This window comes from Lycium ferocissimum, chromosome 4, assembly GCF_029784015.1.
Source record: "Lycium ferocissimum isolate CSIRO_LF1 chromosome 4, AGI_CSIRO_Lferr_CH_V1, whole genome shotgun sequence".
Taxonomy (NCBI): Eukaryota; Viridiplantae; Streptophyta; class Magnoliopsida; order Solanales; family Solanaceae; genus Lycium; species Lycium ferocissimum.
The window spans coordinates 18,370,921-18,389,916 of NC_081345.1; the positions used below are offsets into that span (position 1 = coordinate 18,370,921).

General features: G+C 34.4%; 1 protein-coding gene and 3 non-coding genes across 4 annotated transcripts; all 4 read left to right on the forward strand.

Moving 5' to 3' along the window:
- Positions 1-440: 440 nt before the first annotated feature.
- LOC132053797 (rRNA 2'-O-methyltransferase fibrillarin 1-like) lies at positions 441-16,040 on the forward strand. The gene is made up of 8 exons (XM_059445901.1): positions 441-664; positions 2,210-2,294; positions 12,564-13,001; positions 13,857-13,952; positions 14,061-14,138; positions 14,234-14,410; positions 15,439-15,507; positions 15,662-16,040. Exons 1-8 carry the CDS (start codon positions 441-443, stop codon positions 15,836-15,838), a joined length of 1,344 nt encoding a protein of 447 aa, XP_059301884.1. The 3' UTR covers positions 15,839-16,040.
- Positions 14,846-14,917, forward strand: LOC132055037 (small nucleolar RNA snoR60). The gene has a single exon (XR_009414500.1). It is a non-coding gene; the product is annotated as a small nucleolar RNA snoR60 (small nucleolar RNA).
- LOC132055038 (small nucleolar RNA snoR60) lies at positions 15,076-15,147 on the forward strand. The gene has a single exon (XR_009414501.1). It is a non-coding gene; the product is annotated as a small nucleolar RNA snoR60 (small nucleolar RNA).
- Positions 15,308-15,379, forward strand: LOC132055036 (small nucleolar RNA snoR60). The gene has a single exon (XR_009414499.1). It is a non-coding gene; the product is annotated as a small nucleolar RNA snoR60 (small nucleolar RNA).
- Positions 16,041-18,996: the final 2,956 nt, after the last annotated feature.

Below are 18,996 nucleotides of genomic sequence, written 5' to 3' on the forward strand. Positions count from 1 at the left end.
AGCATGTTTTTTATTGTTTTAGGTTGATATTTTATTAATAATTAATGATCCGGTTTTGTTATTGACGTGGATAAAGAAACCGGAGTTAAAAGTGATGCACAAACGGATGGAGTGTCCATAACACCAATCCATTTAAATTTTGATGTACCTATCTTGAAATGTGGCTTTTAAGTGCCAATCACATATCTTTTTGATAAGCAATAATTGACAAAGACCAGTCGTTTTTTGTTTGTTTTTTATTTCAGGAATCTAAGCAAACTGGCGTAATGAGAATGCTCTTGAATTTACCGCATCAGAGAAAATGATAGCGGACTTGCTAGTCAACTGTCCTTTAGCATCTATTATTCCTCTCGGTCCTCCTTTGACCACGCGATGATCAAGCCGATTTGTCAAGTTTAAGGACCCCTTAATCGGACGATTGTGGTGTGATCTCTCAGTGGATGATTCCTGATTCTCAGATACCAATCCAACTTGGAGTACTACCAACAACTGGACAAAGTTCAACTAATGAAACTAAACAGCAAGTTGGAGTACAATCGATCGTTGGACACAGTTCAAGTGATGAAACTGGACAACAAGTTCCTGTACAACCAAATGTGGCTCAAAGCTCAAGTGGTGAGACTGCACAACTTTCAGACTCTGAAAAACAAATCATTGTCCACCTGTGGGTCGCTCGAGTGAAAGGAAACCAAGCAAATACAATTTGTCCCAAATGATTGTCACAATTTGAGCCAACGGGTTCTTCCCGCCCAAAATACATCCTTGCATTTATCAGAAAAAAACACTCATTTGTTGAGCACCCTATCAATGCCCCGTTAGATACTTCGTTTCTTCAAGAATATCAAAAGTGGCTTGAGAAGGATCTGTTGAAATCGCACGACAAAAAGTAATTATTTTCAAAACTTATTTTTTTAGTTTTCCAGAAATCAATTCTTAATAAACTTAACGTATTCTTTCCATTGTTCATATACAGGAAACCAAAGGAAAATCATTCGTAAAGAACAAGGAAGGTGGATCTGAAGGATGCCGAACTTCGGTTAATTTAGGAGTTATAAGTTATCCGACAAAAACTGGTTCTACTTGTTATCTATGAATGGGCAAATTTGGACTGATGAGGTTTTGATGTCTTTCTACTTGTTACTTAAGTTTTTATATTTTATAATAGAATTACATTGTGATGTATCTAGAGTATATTTTTACTATATTTGACATATATATATAGATCACAATTTTGTGCTTACATTAAGACTGTATTGTATTTTAAAAATATTTTCATCATTATATTTGCACTATATTTAATATAGAGACATTATTTTATTAGGGTGTGGAGTACGATTATGTATACAATAATTGTATTTTTGCTATATTCAAGAGTATATTTCACTATATTTAATATATATATATATATATATATATATATATATATATATATATATACAGCAATAGTTTTAGTGAACATAGTATTGATTATAGTCATCGAATTGATGTTTTTTTAAAGCATATTGACGTTATTTTCTACTACCTACGCAAGAAGGGGAATATCACAATAACAACAATTATAGATTCATTTTTAACCGTGTTTTTCACACAAGTTTCGAAATTTACAAATTTTGGGAAAACCCCAATTCATCCACATGCGTAAAAAATATAAGGAAGATACCGTGTGAGTACATTAACGGGCACAAGCCGTTGGCTAATGTACCATGGTATACTATTGACAACGTACTAATTCCGTCAACGTAAAAGAGGAAAATCACCGGATTTTGGTTGTGATATCTTTCAACGACATTGTGTGTGCTCTCATCCAAAAAAAATCATTCATTTTTCTACAAAATTTATATGTTTGTCTTTTTCGTATTTTTTCTTTTTTACAAACAAAGCGCATCTACGTATACAACTCATACCGAGTCATTTACCATGGCATGATGTCAATCATTGAATAATAGAATTCAAATGAAAATGTTGGCTACTCTTATCACGCAAAAATCCTACAAATGATTGTCGATTTCTATAAAAGGCGGATATAGATTTTGCCACACATCCTTGTTACGACAGAGAATTTCACCGACAACTTTGACATTGTGAATGTAGACAATCTCCCGCAACAAGCTCCCGATAGCATGTAAGAATCTCTTCCAACAAAAAACACAATAAATACATCTATTTTTTCTTGGGTTTTGATCAGTAAAGTTTTTGATCATTTTTTCAGGGATTGTGGTGTGTATGTGACAGCCTTTGCTGAATACTTGAGCTCAAGTGAAGTCATCCCACCGAATTCGATGCAAAGTTACTCCGTATGAGATACGGTGCCCTTTTATGCGACTATGCATGGGATAAGTGAAACAACAATGCATCAAGTGATAACTTGAGCAGCCTCCAAGACCAATTAGACCTTCAAATCGATTTGATTACGATGCAATTGATAAAGAGGATCTTGATTAGGCCACCAAGTCTTTTGTGTTTTTGATTTTCATGTTGAACAATAGCTTAGTTGGTTGCGACTTTTGTTGTTGTTTTTTCATTTTGGACATATCGTTTCATGTGCAATAATGTTTTTTAGGATGATTAATGTTGAACACCACCGAATGGTTTTTATATTGTTGTTTCTTTCAAGTATGTTATTTTTTCAATGTATAAATTCCATGTTCATTTTCTGTGAAATGTATTCATTTAACAAAGTAGTATATCTGATTAAATACAATAAATATACATAAAATATATCGGAGATATATTCCTTAAGTCCATTTTTAATGTACAGTGTGTTACAAAAGTTAAAATTTCATCTAAATACACTTAAAATATATGTAAAAAATATATGAAATATAGTTAACAGTAAACCAGAATAAGATTTATCTTCCTCACTTCTTCAAGGAAATCAAAAATATGTAACTCTCTTGCAGCAACCAGTTTTCCATTAATACATTCGGCTATATTCGAAGTCATTGTCCATCCTCCGTTAACAGTGAATAAAGCCTAGACCATTTATCCCTTCCAAAGCATCTTCTAGGTATCGTTTTACCCGAATATCAACATTCCCAATCTTCTCCATCAATTTATCGAACTCGTCCGCCGTATGCCTTCGCCGCTGAATAAAATATAGGACTCAACACCTCACCGTTTGTTGTGTATTGCTTTGTCACATTTTTCCACAAATGCCATATACAAGCCAAATGAGAACGATGGGATACACCTTAGAAACTATGTGTATTATGCTTTCATGTCGGTCGGACACGACACACATATTTTTCCTAACACCATAAGCTTGCTTGAACAAGTTCAAAGAATCACGTCCGGACTTATTATTCTCTTAATCTATCACACCATACGCTAGTGGTAGGATATTACCTACAAAAGTCAGTGTATATTTATAATATATTCAACACATATTCTAACTGAATTTTGATCTCACAATGTGTTTTTAGAAACATTATTGTTAAAACAACAATATATATTTACAATATATTCACCACATATTTACAGTGTATTTCAGCATATGTTATTCACACATTAACACCAGCAATATATCTAGAGTATGTTTTTAGCAAAATTTTCCATTTGCAAATCCATAGCATATTGTTGTATTTATAAAAAAATTCATAGAATAGAATTACACATACCGTTCCATCCAAAGTACTTGCCGACACAAATGTACCATTATACGTTGATTTAAGGTGTGCACCATCCACTACAACTATTGGCCTACAGCACTCGAATCCCTTTATGAATGCTTTGAGTGCTACAAACAAATACATAAACTCGTTTTCTGGTGATTTATGCATTTTAACAAGCGATCCAGGATACGTTTTATCAAGGATGTATATATACGCCGCAACTTCTTGTATGAATCACCGGGTCACCTCTCGAAATCTTTTATAGCCTTCTCTAGCTCTCCATGCCATCATATAAGAAACATCTACGCCGAATTCATTTTTGACATCGTCTTTTATATCCCTGTGTGTGACCTTCCTTTTATGGTTAGTTATTTTTCCTTGACAACCGCTTCTCCAATAAACCAACTTGTTGCTTGTCGTTGCGAATACACCTTGTCCTTCAACGGACATGTATGTTCGTCATCAAAAAATCTAACCCCGAACATTTCGAATCCCCAATTCTCGACGCTCGAACTTCCATTTACATTCCTACGACCAACATGCCGTAGTATAGCTACATAATACAATGCAAATAGTACATACTCAATCAATTAAATACAAAAAAGTAGAAATATACAAAAAATATATCGTAAATATGTTGCATCAAACTTTTTTTAATAAACACAGTGATAAACAAGTTAACAAATCATCTAAATATAGTACAAATATAACAAAAATACATCCGCACTTTCGCTACGAATACATTTAGAAAGACATACCTTATAGCATTCGATCTCTCCGTTTTGAAATCAATCTTTCACGAATTGCATATTTCGTCATCACAATTTTCAAAGTTTCCTTATCCCGGTAAATTTGATCGACAAAAACTCCTTTCGCTTCCGGTTTTGAAATTACCAAATTGTTATCATTCTCAAACAAAAGAACGACCTTTCCGTAGAATCACAAACTTCCATACCATCCCGATTCTCGCTATATCCAATTTCATAGCAAGACATCATCTCCAATAATACGATTACCATTGCATCATCTTCAACATCAAAATCATGAATACTAACGCACATTGGATACATCCCCAAAACTCGTTTTCTCTCTTTAAGCTCAACGTACACACGAATTCCCATATCGTCGTGTATTTCAATTGGTTGAAAATCGCCTTCAACAAAGATATTTTATTGAAATTGTTTTCCTTGACAAGATATCCACGCCTAATTGATTTGTAATCGTAGAAACTAACTCATCGTAATTGCAATTATCAAGTGAATACAACAAAGATCAATTTTGTAATTCACAAAACAGTTCTGATCGTTCCAAAAACCAGAATGACGGATCAACGCAGTTACGCTTGTCATTATCCTATTATTTTCGAATACAGCAATGTGTTATATTCAATTTAGCTGAAACAATAATATTTTGAAACTATGAATCTGAGTTTTCGTATATTCAAAAGTTCAGAAAAGGCAAAAAAATAAAAAGGTTGCAGTGAAAACATTGTTACCTCAATTATGAAGTCAACTTGAATTCGATATTTCAACAGATGAAATCAAATATATATTCGTCGTTCTAATCGAGCTCGTTCACGGTTTGATATTGTTATTATTCAAAGATTTTTGATGAACTAATCGTTCAATCTTTTATTTTTGGTTAAAAATATGAATGTACTTTTTTGAATTCAATTTTTTTTTGAATTTGTTAGTGTTTTTTGAATGCAATATGGGATCGATATGGAATGGGAGGATATTTGCGTGAATCGAGGAACAATAAACCGATTTTAATTTAAATTGGAACGTATTTTGTTTCCATAAATATAGCAATTTCGAGCTAGCCCAAAGATTCGTATTTCCGCTATATTTGTACTATATTTTAGTATACCAGTCGACTAGCTAAATATAGAGAGATATAGCTACGAATTGTAAATATAGAACATGTAGTTATAGGTTGTTAGAAAGAGCTAAAAGGTAGCTGTTTGTGAAAATTTATATATATATATATATATATATATATATATATATATATATATATATATATATATATATATATATATATATATAAGCCGCCTCGCTCTTTTCTAAATGGACCGAGTCCACCGAAAAAGGCGGCCACCCGCCCAAGACGCGATTAAAGAGAGGGCCCCTTTCCGTTTCTATTTTCCTCGTCCAAACGAGGCCTGTCCCTTCCCCTTTACCCTCTCTTCTGTAAACCCTAGCCGCCGTGGTCCCCTTGGGATTCTCTCTCTGCGTCATCATCCCAAATGTCGTAAGGTGCAGTGTATGGTTTACTTTATACGTTATTTGTTCGACTATTTGAGGGAACACAATTAATATGTTACCCTCTCTTCGTCAATCATCATCCAAACAAGGTATTAGGATGCTTTTCTTTTTTGCTTTTCTGAATTTTCAAACGGTCAACTATGTTCTTCCTTAATGGATTTTGTTGGTATGTGTTTGAAATCACGATTTTGATTGGTTCATGAAGAACCTTGTGGATTGATTTTTTGCTAGCCTAATCTGGTCCTTTGATGTTGTTTTGACTCGATCCTAGCACTACAATAACGATTAGTGAGGAGGAAATCCCAAATTTGGGATTTATCCCACATTGAAAACCTAGGGTTTGAGTGATTGGGGGAACTACTATAAAAAGAGGCATTTATCTGCATTTTTTGAAGGAGGAGAAAATTTTTTCCACGAAAAATGTGAGGCTGAAACTCAGTTTTGGCAATATTTGCTTTGAGACTGAAGTTTAAGGAGTTAAATTATAAAATTATTATTTGTGATGTGTGTTCGAGTGTGGATCTGAGGAGTAAGGGTCTCTAATTCCAATTCTCGACAAGGTTGCACAAAAAAGAGGTAAAATCCTTACTTTTCTTTTCTTTTCATTAATTCAGTAGAGTTAGCTCCTTTATGTCTATTTACTTGTATTAATGATCATATTACTTGTCTTTCATGTATTACAGTAGTAGTTAGTTTAGCTAATTACTCCTTTAGTTTATTAGCTAATGTAGATATGTTTAAGTGTTTAGTCTTAGGAGGACCATGTACTTACGTTATTATGTGATTAGTTAAGTTGCTTGTGAAGGGTTTAATATGGGGCTGTGTGATTAGATTCCTTTTACCAGTCTAATATATATATAGTCCATGAATCTGATTCCATATGCCAAGTCTGTTTGGTTTTCTCAGTGTAGTATAAGATTATGTTATGTAGATTAGTTCACTTAGAGTTAATAAAAGTTTATATTGAGATTATGTTCATAAAATTGGGAAACATGCTAAGTAAATTATGATGAAAAGGCTATAGTCATTGGATATATGCCTAATAATAATAGAAACCATAAGTTGTTGTTGTGAGGAACTAATTGGTTTCATGGTTTTCTATCAGGTTGTCTTTGAATGTTGTCAAGAGGACCTAAAACTGTGTCATGTTTGAAGTTGGATAATATGTCTAATGTCTTCTCTAAATCATTTGTTGCTTAAAGGGAATCTGTTATTGATAGTTGCTGAAACTTGAGGTAATAGTGCCTCATAATTTGAACATGTTTAGATATAAGTTGGGAATGGTGGTCATATAATTCTATCCAATCTATTTTAATGAGATACACCTAAGTAATAACTTAGGTTGTTTAATCAATTATGTTTATATGACTAGCTAGTTTAACTTGTTTACTTTAGGAGGGTGTCTTATGTGTGGTTTGCCTAAGCTGCTGTATTAGGTAATGACAATCTACTCTGGATAACGTAAACCTGCTTGAAAACTATTTTGATAAGGGCATTCTAGTTGCCTCAACACATAGTAAGGTTTTTTTTTGTAGTTTATTGAGTCCAACTAATAGATGAAGTCTTACAATTTGGTTAAGTGTGGTAATGGCATTAAAATAAGTCTAAATCTATTTAAGTGGCCAGGCTGTTTCTGATCATGCCATTAGCCTTGATAAGTTTAAGTTTGGTTGAATTTCTTTGAACTTGCTTGTAATCTCTATTATGTGGTTATCCCTTTACCTAACTGATAAGGGATAATATTACAAATTGTTTGCTTTCTGATTTTGGTGTCCTATATGGTCTTCATGTATTTTGCCAACTTAAGTGTTTTTGGTCGATTGTTGGAACACAGTCAAAGGCATATTCCCTATTTTTTATTTTTCTACTCTGCAGTTTGTTTGTGCCTCAGTGTGATGTTAAAAGAAAAAAAAGAAAAAAAAAGGAGTGGTTCATTAAACATTGCAAATGGTCCTTATGACCTTGTCTTATTACTTAAACCTAGAAAGAGCTTGGTTTTACTTTATTTTTGCAAAGTCTAAGTGTCTAAGTCCTTCATGAACTTATTTGGTGCTATTTAGTCATTAATCTATCTAATTGGATTTTGTTAGGACTAATGGATCTAGTACCTGACAACATAGGACTTCTGATGATTAAGTTAAATAGTAGCAAGCTTATTAAAAGGTCAGTTTGATATACTGTGGGTTTGAACTTAGAAATCGTGTTTTTCCTTTAAGACTGTTTGCCATGATGTTTTGTTTGAAGGTTAATATTTTGACTTATGGCAAAATAAGGCAAGTCGTTTGATGACTATGTGTCATACTCTGTGTAATTAAGAAAGTTTCACTGAAAACAATAATTTATGAATTTGGAACTGTGGATTTTTCTTCTCTTTGTCTCCTGGTGAAAGTTGGAATGTGTATTGATTTGGTGTGTATAAACTAAGTGTTGCCACAAGGGTCTTGTTCTTATCTGCTATCTGTCATTCATAGTTGGGGTTGAGTAGGAAATATATCCCAGTATATCTGGTAATACATGGCTTGATATGCTTTTGGTATACAAAGGTCATCTATGTTGATTTATTGAGGTATATCGCTCATGTTAATGAAAACTTTTTCTTTGTCTTAAATCAATATTCAGTTGGGCATTGGTTTTTTTTTTTTTTTTTATCTAGCTTAATAGGATTGGAATTTCATTTGTTTGCTTTTGTCCTTTCCTTTATGACTGATACTTGGGGGATTATGCTTTCTTTATTTCTCTAAAGTCTTGGTCTAGTTTTGGGGTTATTTGTGCTTTGATTTTTGTACTCTATTAATGGATTAATCTTAAGATAGTATACTGTGTGTATGGAATATCCTAATTAGTCTCTTTTGCCATAAGATAAAACACAAGCATTGGACAAATTCTTCTCCTATGTATATTATGGATTCAATACATAAGTGGAGAAATACATAAGTGAAGAAATGAAATAACACTTGGGGATTAAGCTTGAACCTCCCCTGGTGTCTGCCATGCTTGGGGTTCCTAGAAACCCCTTGGATCTTGTGCGACATCAGGAACAAGGAGGTAAAGCTTTCCTTTTTGAGCTATTTTCACATCTCCATGGGTGTATATCTATGGTATATTACCTGAAAAATTGTGTATCTTTGCTTGTGCGATGGTGTTTATCTAGGCAAATGATTTTGTGAACTGTATTTTCTATCTATTGGGCCTGCTTCTCTGTTAATACAATTCATATTGGGCTTCTATATATTGAAACTGCAGCTTGTTAATTTTGGGTCTGCTCCCTTGTTTGTTACAGCCCAATGCGAATATGTTATTTTCGGCCAAGTTGTTTCTGTTAAGTGTGGTATATATTTTTAATTGTATGACTTTGCATACTATATTAAGTATTCTTAATTGAATTGTTGTTGGTTAGATACTTTCTAATTCTTGTTTCCCTCTCTTTGCTTGTATGAAATATCGTCCTTTGGGGCCTTCCTATTACATAAGAACCATTGGGCCAAAGGCCCAATATCTTCTCTTGATCGAGTTCGTCTGAGAATACAAAATGGGAAATGGAAGCAAATATATTTGAAGGCCCTACCAACGGGTGAAATGGCACCGATGGGCTCAGTAGCCCACCGCCTTGAATAGAAATATTTTCTTCTTCCTTTCTTTAGTTTATTTGATGTGTATATGTTGTATATCAAACATGTGAAATAATGAAATCCCTATGCATGACGAGACTTAGGAAATCAAATGCTTAGTATTTTAGGGAGTCGCTCAAACCTTTTTAAAATCATTAATTCTAATATCTACACCACTGAAAATTGGCATTTTTTAAATCTGATTTTTGCCAAAAGTTTAATAATCAATTCATATTTTGGATAGAGTAAATTATGCTTTTTTCTCAAACGTTTAACTGGTAGGTTTTGGGCTTTTGGTATTGAAAATCTGGGAACCATTCATCTTTAAAAAGGCAAAAAGATTTCATCCTTCAGCCCGTTAGTTGATTTATTACTTGGTTTTTATATCATACTGAGAATTGAACGGAAACGAAAGTGGAAAGAATGTGGTTTACGATAGCAAAATGGGCTTTGAAATTTTGATATTGAGCACAATATGAAAAAGTGGTTTGAAAATTGACAATTTGAGGCTGGGTAAAAAAAAAAATGGAGGAAAAGGACCGTTTTTACTCAAACATTTTTTTGGCCCAAAAGGTTTATTGGACTGAAAATATGTTTTGGACCAAATAGAAGGACAAAGGGATTTGGACTTAGAATATTATTGACCTATGGCTTCAATAAATAAAATAAACCAAACTGATTTTCATTTTTTTTTTCATAAAACTTATATTTATTTATATATATATATATATATATATATATATATATATATATATATAATGGAGAAAATACTTCATATTTTCTTATATATGAAAACCTATAAGAACTAAACCCATTTTATTAGGACTAAAATAGTAGCGACTCTACTCGGGAGAAATCCCGCGTGTGTTCTAGTCCGGCAATAAAGTGAGTTGAACACTTGTGTGGATTTTTAAAACCAAAACCCCTTTTTACAAGGGGAATTTTTGCCAAATTTTTTCTTGAAACCATGATATGAAAAGGCATTTTTTTTGCGAAAAATTAAACACTTTTAAATAATAAGTATATTAATCACATATTGAAGCTCGTAGGTCAACCGTATTCTACGAATTTTTAATACTAGTGCGTAAAACCTTCCCTGGGATCACCGTAACCCTTACCTCGAACTTTGGTCCAAAAGATTTTTACTTATTTTTGGAAAAATCTTTAAACCCGATTTTCCTAGTTTTCCATAATAAATTAGGTGGCGACTCTAAAAATATTAAAATCCAATTAGAACACCAACAACCTCGTAGTAACTTTTATGCCTTATCCGCGTAAAAGCGAACTGTAATAGGGACCCCTAATCCACGGTACGACAAGGTACAAGAGCAGACCAATGCTGAAGCAATGTTGGCGCAGTTGGAGGAACACAGAGACCTCGTGTACGTCCGGATGGTTGCTAAAAAACAACGAATGGAACGATATTACAATCGTCACACCAACCTCGGGCATTTCAAACTCGAGGACTTAGTGCTACGGAAGGTGACACGAAGTACTCGAGACGCAAATATTAGAAAGCTAAGTCCGAACTGGGAAGGAAGAAGGCATTGTTGGTAAACGTTCGTACAAGCTGGAGGAAGAAGGCGGCAAGCAAGTCCCTAATAATTGGAATGTTAGTTTACTCAAGAGATATTATGTTTAGCGTGAAAACTGTGGTCGGTGGTGCTGCAGTCTTTTTCCCTTCGACCGGTTTTTGGCCCAATTGGATTTTTCCGGCATGGTTTTTTATGAGGCAGTGCTACTCGGTTGTCAACAAGTTTTTCCGAAAGCATTATACAATGTTTGGAACTTCATTCTTTGCTCCAAATATTGGGGGCTACATAAGTTAGAATTATGAGTTTGGATTGGATTATAATTTATGGCTTAGAAGCATAAACCATAAGTTAGAATAATGAGTTTTGGCTTATTTTTGTTAGAATTATGAGTTTTGGCTTATTTTTGTTATTATGACTTAACGATAAGGGCCTGAAAGTACTTTTTTGGTTTCAACCCAAATATTACAAAAATGCTTAAAAGATATTTTGACTTAAAAACACCTAAAATAAGTCAATCCAAACGGGCCGGAGTCGAAGGGCACAAATGGCTTAGAGAACTGCTATTTAAGACAACCAAAAATCAGAAAATATTTAGTAGGCGTTTGGCCATAAGAATTATTCACTTTATTCCGGATTTTTTTTTCACTTTTCAGCGTTTGGCCATAAGAATTCCGAATACAACTTGAAATTGCATTTCGGAATTCCAAAAACTCCAAAAAATTTCACTTTTTTCACAACTACATTTCACCAAAAACTATAATTTCAAAAATTATAGCCAAACACAACTTCAACTCCAAAATTCCAAAAAAAATAATTTTTTTTTTTTTGTTTCTATAGACAAACGGGGCCTTAGTGATGAAACAACTAAGTACTAAGAGGGCCTTAGTTTTCGACTATATCTCAAATAGCAGTACTCCAAGAGGCTATCTGTGGGCTTGGCTATTTCAAACTCTCCAAAACCCTAAACCCTAAATTATTACGACTATAAAATCCCTCTAGATGCTGAACTCCCCTCATTCTTGATTCTCAAAGTTGTTAGGATACTTTCGCCTCCACTGCTATGGCAATGGTTGCTAGACGTATAATTCTTAAGCCCCTAAATCATTTAATGTTCTAGATTTTTTCTCTCTTCAGATTCAGATTTTGTATTTCCCAGCAAATTCATCTAATCATGCATACATATATTTAAGAAGAAGATATTAACAATGTACACTGCTTTTTTGGCTGTTTGATGTGGTTATGTTTTATTTTTTCCTTTAGTCACTGTGTAACGGCGGGAAACTGATACAATCTATGCAAACATTCTATTCATCAAAACAATACATTACAATACAATATCATACCATAGGATAAATTATGAAACAATATGTAACAACATCCAAACAAGCTTTGTAGTAGACTGATGTTCTTCGAATCCGCTGTGTTATTTTTTTCTCGTCATTGTGTACGGGAAACTGATACAGTCTATCCAAACGTTGTATTCATCAAAACAATACAGTACAATGCCATACAATATGTAACAACCATCCAAACAAGCTGTAGTATACTGATCTCTTTGAACCCGTTGACTCTAATTTTGGATTTGCATGCGCAGGTCGTGGAGGTAGGGGCGGGTTTAGGGGTGGCCGAGGAGATGGAGGAAGAGGGGGTAGAGGGGGTTTTGGCGGAGGGAGAGGTGGTGGCGGCATGAGGTGCGGGGGCGGAAGAGGAGGAGACAGAGGAAGAGGGGGTAGAGGGGATTTTGGCGGAGGGAGAGGTGGTGGTGCCATGAGGCGCGGGGGCGGAAGAGGAGGAGACAGAGGACGGGGTGGAAGAGGAGGAGGCAGGGGACGTGGTGGAATGAGGGGTGGTACTAGGGTTGTGGTGGAGCCTCACAGACATGAGGGAGTTTTCCTTGTTAAGGGCAAAGATGAGGCTCTTTGTACAAAGAATATGGTCCCTGGCGAAGCGGTGTACAATGAGAAGAGAATCTCAGTTCAGGTATGCCCAAATTTTTGTTACTCAATGTCTTCATTGCCTTTTAATAAATGTTTTGAAGATTCAAACAGTAATGATTCTATGCCTTTTGCTGCTTGGTTGAAAATTTGCAAGGTTGAATCTTTCCTTGTTCAGTGTTAGAATCAATGTGCCTGTTTAATTGGAATTTCACTTATAACTAGGTCTTTTAAAAAGAAAGTCTATTTTTAGGGCATTGTAGGACCCCTCAAAACTACTATAGTCTCAACTGTAACCCAAAAGAAAGTCTAACTTTATTTAATTGCTTCCTTTATTTAATTGCTTCAACTTGAATCTGTGAGTAGTGATCTCTAACATTGAAACAAATAACCTGCTTTGTGGATCCTACTAGAGGATTGTTTGCATATTAATGTTGACTGGTGTAAGATTTTCTTCTTCCGACAATAATTGGAAAACAAATGAAGTTTCTTACTTTTAAGTAATGACAGAAGAAATGGCTAAGAAATTAGCGTGTGTTTGGATAAATTGGGAGATTTTGGCAATGGCGAAATGAGGAATTTCGCTAAGGGTATTCAAGGTTTAATTTATGTAAAAATGTGGAGTAATTTTTTCCCAATATACACAATTTAATTTGCTTTATACTCAATATAATTTTTGACCTATATACAAAGTATACTCTTCAATTATAATTTTTGACCTCTATGCAAAGTATACTTTTCAATTGAAGATCCTTCATGCTTTTGGGCTGTATTCTTTGTCAGGTGAAATAATGAACATAACAGGCTACGTAGCTATGTTCATGTTAGGTGTTTGAGAAATTAATAAACTTAAAAAGAAAGGACTACTCGGTAACGTGTGCATTTTTTCGTTTATCCTTAGAATGAAGATGGATCAAAAGTTGAATACAGAGTGTGGAATCCTTTCCGTTCTAAGTTAGCAGCTGCCACTCTTGGTGGAGTCGATGACATCTGGATTGTAAGTTTGTCTTTTTGCCATCCTTTTGTCTTTTTGCCATCCTAACTAATAAGTTGAGAGATTTTATGTATTTTCATTATGGAAAACTCTTCCTTAAATATCTTCCAGAAACCTGGTGCTCGTGTACTTTACCTTGGTGCTGCTTCAGGAACATCAGTTTCTCACGTGTCTGACATTGTTGGCCCTGTAAGTACCCAATTTATAATACTTATCAGTTGATTTTGATGCTATGTTGATGCCCAGATGTTGTTTATTTAATCCTCTTTCTCTTTTCGCTTTAGCAAGGAGTGGTTTATGCAGTGGAATTTTCTCATAGAAGTGGAAGGGATTTGGTGAACATGGCAAAGAAACGCACAAATGTTATTCCCATTATTGAAGATGCTAGACACCCATTAAAATACAGAATGCTTGTTGGAATGGTGGATGTTATCTTTTCTGATGTTGCTCAGCCTGATCAGGTTCAATTTAGGGCTATAGATTTCCAACAGTGTCTACTTGATTTTTCTGTCAGAGTTCTTGTCACTTGTTTGCTCGAGTCAAAACAATCAATATTTCATTGCTTATATTAAATTGTTTTACTCCCAACAGGGCTGATAGTTATCAAAGAGTTAACTATTTTTTTTAATTTATCTACTGAATTTTTTAATGTTTCTTTCCTAGTATATTGAGTGTCTAATATTTCATTTTCAAACTGGTATTTTATTGGATGGGTTACTTCTATAGTGCTAATTTTTGGCTGAGGAGTTAACAGTTTCCTTTTAAATAGATTATCTATCTGAAAATTTTGATAAACTTTTTCCTTGGATTTTGGGTCTTTACATACCTTTCATTTATGAACTGGCGCTATATTTCTGTCAGTTTCAGAATTTTCTTTCTCTTTGACTTTACCTCCAAAGCAGATGATGAGTTACTCGGATTCCCCTTCAGGACATCACGGGTGATGCAAAAACCGAGTTTCTGATGCAATTTATATTGATGGGATGTTTGAAATTTTTAATCTTTTCCTTTGCAACGCCCCTTTCTGTCTCACTACTTATTGTGTCTTTTGTTTTTTTCATTTCCAAACTGGAGGTATATTTCTGTCACTGTTTCAGAATTTTCCTTTTCTTTGACTTTTCTTAGAAAGCAGATGATGAATTACTCGGATTCCCCTTCTAGACATCATGGGTGATGCAAAAACCGAGTTTCTGATGTACTATTTATTTATGGGATGTTTGAAATCTTTAATCTTTGCCTGTGCATTTTCCTCTCTGATGCACTATTTATTGAGTTCTTACAGTCATTTCATTTTCAAACTGATGCTGTATTCCTGCCATTGTGTTTCAGTATTTTCTTGTTCTTTGACTTTACTTAGAAAGCAAATGATGACTTCCTCGGATTCCCCTTCAAGACATTATGGGTGATGCAAAAACCGAGTTTCTGATGCTCTAACTGTTTATTAGGAATTTGTTTATCTTAGATGTATTTTGGATTAACCCTTTCACAGGCAAGGATTTTAGCTCTGAATGCATCACACTTCTTGAAAGCTGGAGGACATTTTGTTATATCGATTAAGGTTTGTAGTGTAGTTACACCCTCGATACTGCAGTTATTATAATATGATGTAATGAAGGTAACTGGTGATTCTAGAATGAGATCAATTCCCTTTTGTCTGGGAAAGTTTTGCCGATATGGTTCTTCCATATGTTATATTTTCTTGTATGTTGTAGGCAAACTGCATAGATTCAACTGTTCCTGCTGATGCTGTATTTAAAGAGGAGGTGAAGAAGCTGCAAGTGGAGCAGTTTAAACCTAGGGAGAAAGTCACGCTTGAACCGTATGAAAGAGACCACGCTTGTGTTGTAGGTGCCTACCGGGTGCCCAAGAAGCAAAAGATTGCTGCCTAGTTGTTTGCTAGTTTCTTATTTATGTCAGATTTTTCGTAGAGAAAGTAGAGGTTCAACTTTATATTTGATGAAAGTATTGCCGTGTAGAGACATGTTACTGAGATTCTCCCTTCTCAGCCGGTAGAGCATGGTTCTTATCTGGAGCACCTATTAGTTGCCTTACCAATATTATTATTATTATGCTAGCATTATCTTAGCCTTCGATGTTATTTCTTTTTACTTTGGTCATCTCTATTATTTTACTGTCAATACTTTTATTTCAATATTTTCATCATTGTTTTTTTTTACCCCTCTTGAAACCTGTTCTGAAAAACGATTTTCTGCGCTAGGATAGGGGTAATGTCTGTGTACCTCACTCTCCCAGACCCCACTTGTGTGACTATACTTGGTAGTTGGTATGTTGGTATACAAAGAAAAATACTGTTCTCGTTTATTTCTTTTCTTCTTTATCGCTGATGTATGCTCATTGCATTGTAATGCCATGGAGTTAACTGGCCATCTCGTTGAGCTCTTCGAGGTGAGCAACTCTTTGCACGCTCTCCAGTTCTTAGGCCTATGGCATAGTGTGTTAGCTTGTAGTTTAACGTATTGTTTTGGAATTGGGTCTATCTACGGGTTAAGTGACATGGACCCTTATACTACTGCTAACATTTACCAATTAGGCAATTACTATTCCATCAAGTTTTGAATACAAGAATTCTAACCTTCCTTTAGTCCAGCTCGCAGGCCACTTTGTTTGCTTCCTATGTCCATTGACTGTACTTAACGCTTCGTGTTTTTAACGTATTGTTTGTATACATATTGCTCTCCAATTATCGGAGACATACAATGTTAATCACGTAATAAACATTAATTATAAACCAAGTATAAACAATACTACAACCCACAGCACGGGGAGACTCTTTTTCTTTCTCCAAGAGGGAGACATAAGAAGTAAAACTGTTAGCAATTAATCACCATATCGACTAGGTACTAGTCAATCACCTCCTTTAAAGCTGTACATAAAACCACAAGGCGATTCCAACAGCAAGCATATCTTTCTATATATTTTCCGTCCATAGATGCCCGCGGACTATGCGAAATTGCACGCATTTGCCCGTCGTTTAAAGGTCAGTCTGCCCATGCCCCCAACATTACGTTTTGCGTCACCCATGCCCTTGAGTTAACAGAAACCTGACAAAAATATTGGAGGGCAAATTTGTGCAGTTCCGCATAGTAGAGGGGCATATTTGATCAACTGAAATTCCTAAATATTATGGCACAAAAGCAACAATATGACACAAAATATCACTGCATTCCAAAACTTAAAAAACATTTGCAATTACAATTCATGCATCCACCATTACATTACATCTAAATTATACAACTAAAAGATCAAATGCAATTACAGCCATCTTTTAAAGATTATTTTCACAAACAAGAGCACCATTTTACCTTTTCAAAAGATTTGTTTTACTAATGACAATATCTTTTTTTTGTCAATTTGTTGATGACCTGGATAATTCTTTCTAGATATTTTTTGTCTTCCCAGTCCCAATATCTACACGATAATGCATGCAACAACTTCTTATTGTACCAATAGTTCTTAGATTTTTTTTTTGTGGTGCACTTTATGCTAGCCAATGATTTTTTGGTACTGCATTTTGAAACTCCACACTTATCGTGCAACCCACACTTTTCTCTCTTATTCTTTCACTTGTTTATGAAATGTCGGAAGCTCGAGTTCTTCAAATAGTTGTGGAAGGATTCATGACTCCATCTCACATCATGGACTCCAAATAATTCTACTAAATTTATGTTATACGTGAAATTCGCGAAAGGGCCAGACCACATTAAATTTTATGTAAGACCATATAAATCCCTAAAATGTAATACTCTCTCTATTATTGCTATCAAAATTTCAGCACTGCAGAAGACGTTTTTTCAGGTGTCATAAGTCTAATGTAAGTTATCTCTTTTTCCTTGTGATTTTTTTGTGGCGGATCTATAATGAATTTTTTTTATGTTTATGTTTTGTGCGACAGTTGTTGCATGCATTATCGTATAGATATTGGGACTGAGAAGACGAAAAATATCTAGAAAGAACTATCCAGGTCATCAACTAATTGAAAAAAGAAGAAGATATTATCATTAGTAAAACAAATCTTTTGAAAAGCTAAAATGGTGCTCTTGTTTGTGAAAACAATCTTTAAAAGATGGTTGTAATTGCATTTGATCTTTTAGGGCCTGTTTGGAAAGTCACCCATGTAATTGGAATTGGGTGTAATTACACTGTTTGGCATGTTTGTCAAGCCAAGTAATTACATTCTTAAAAGGGAATTGAGTGTAATTGGAGGGGTGTAATTACACTCTCCAATTCTCAAGGGGGGTTGAGAATTGAATGTAATTACACCCTGTAATTACATGCCTAACTTTTCAGATATCTTTTTTCGGTCATTATTTCATCAGAAAAACAAAAGGACATATCATCTCTTTCCACCAAGCACCAATGCTGCTCTTCACTTCAACCTCCAGGTAAGATCTTTTCTTTCCCCTTTTTTATTTCATATATTTGATTTCTTGGTAGCTAATTTATGTATCTAATCTTTGTATTTTCTCCTACATGTTCCTGAAGAATAGAATACAAGAACTAAAATTTCCTCTAATTTATGATAACAATATAAGAAATAATTTTTTAAAATATTAAAATTTATTTACCTAAGCCTAGTCTCAAGCAGATTATTATTTGATAAAAAATATGTTGATGAGATATCTCAGTACGACCTATGTACATTTTTTTTTTCTTTTTCTTTTAGCATAGGTGTGGTCTACAAACATTCTTTAGCTCTAAAATTAGCAAGATCCTCACTGTTCTTATGATGCTATATGACGTTGGATGATATTAGGGGAAAACTTGATTTAGTTTTAATTGACTACAATGAGGTGAGCTTTTGGTTGAATGGCATTCTCTGTATTTTAAATTATTAGCTTCTATACAGTGAGTCTTGATGGTGCAAATGTCAAATAGGTTAAGCTAGAGTGCAAAAGGGGAACTTGTTTAAATATTGTCTGTATTTGAGCAATGGGTAACAAATAAATTAGGTAACTTTCCTTTATAATTTCATTTATGTAGGATGACAATTAGCCAACCACCTAAGGTTGGAAAACCATACACCAAA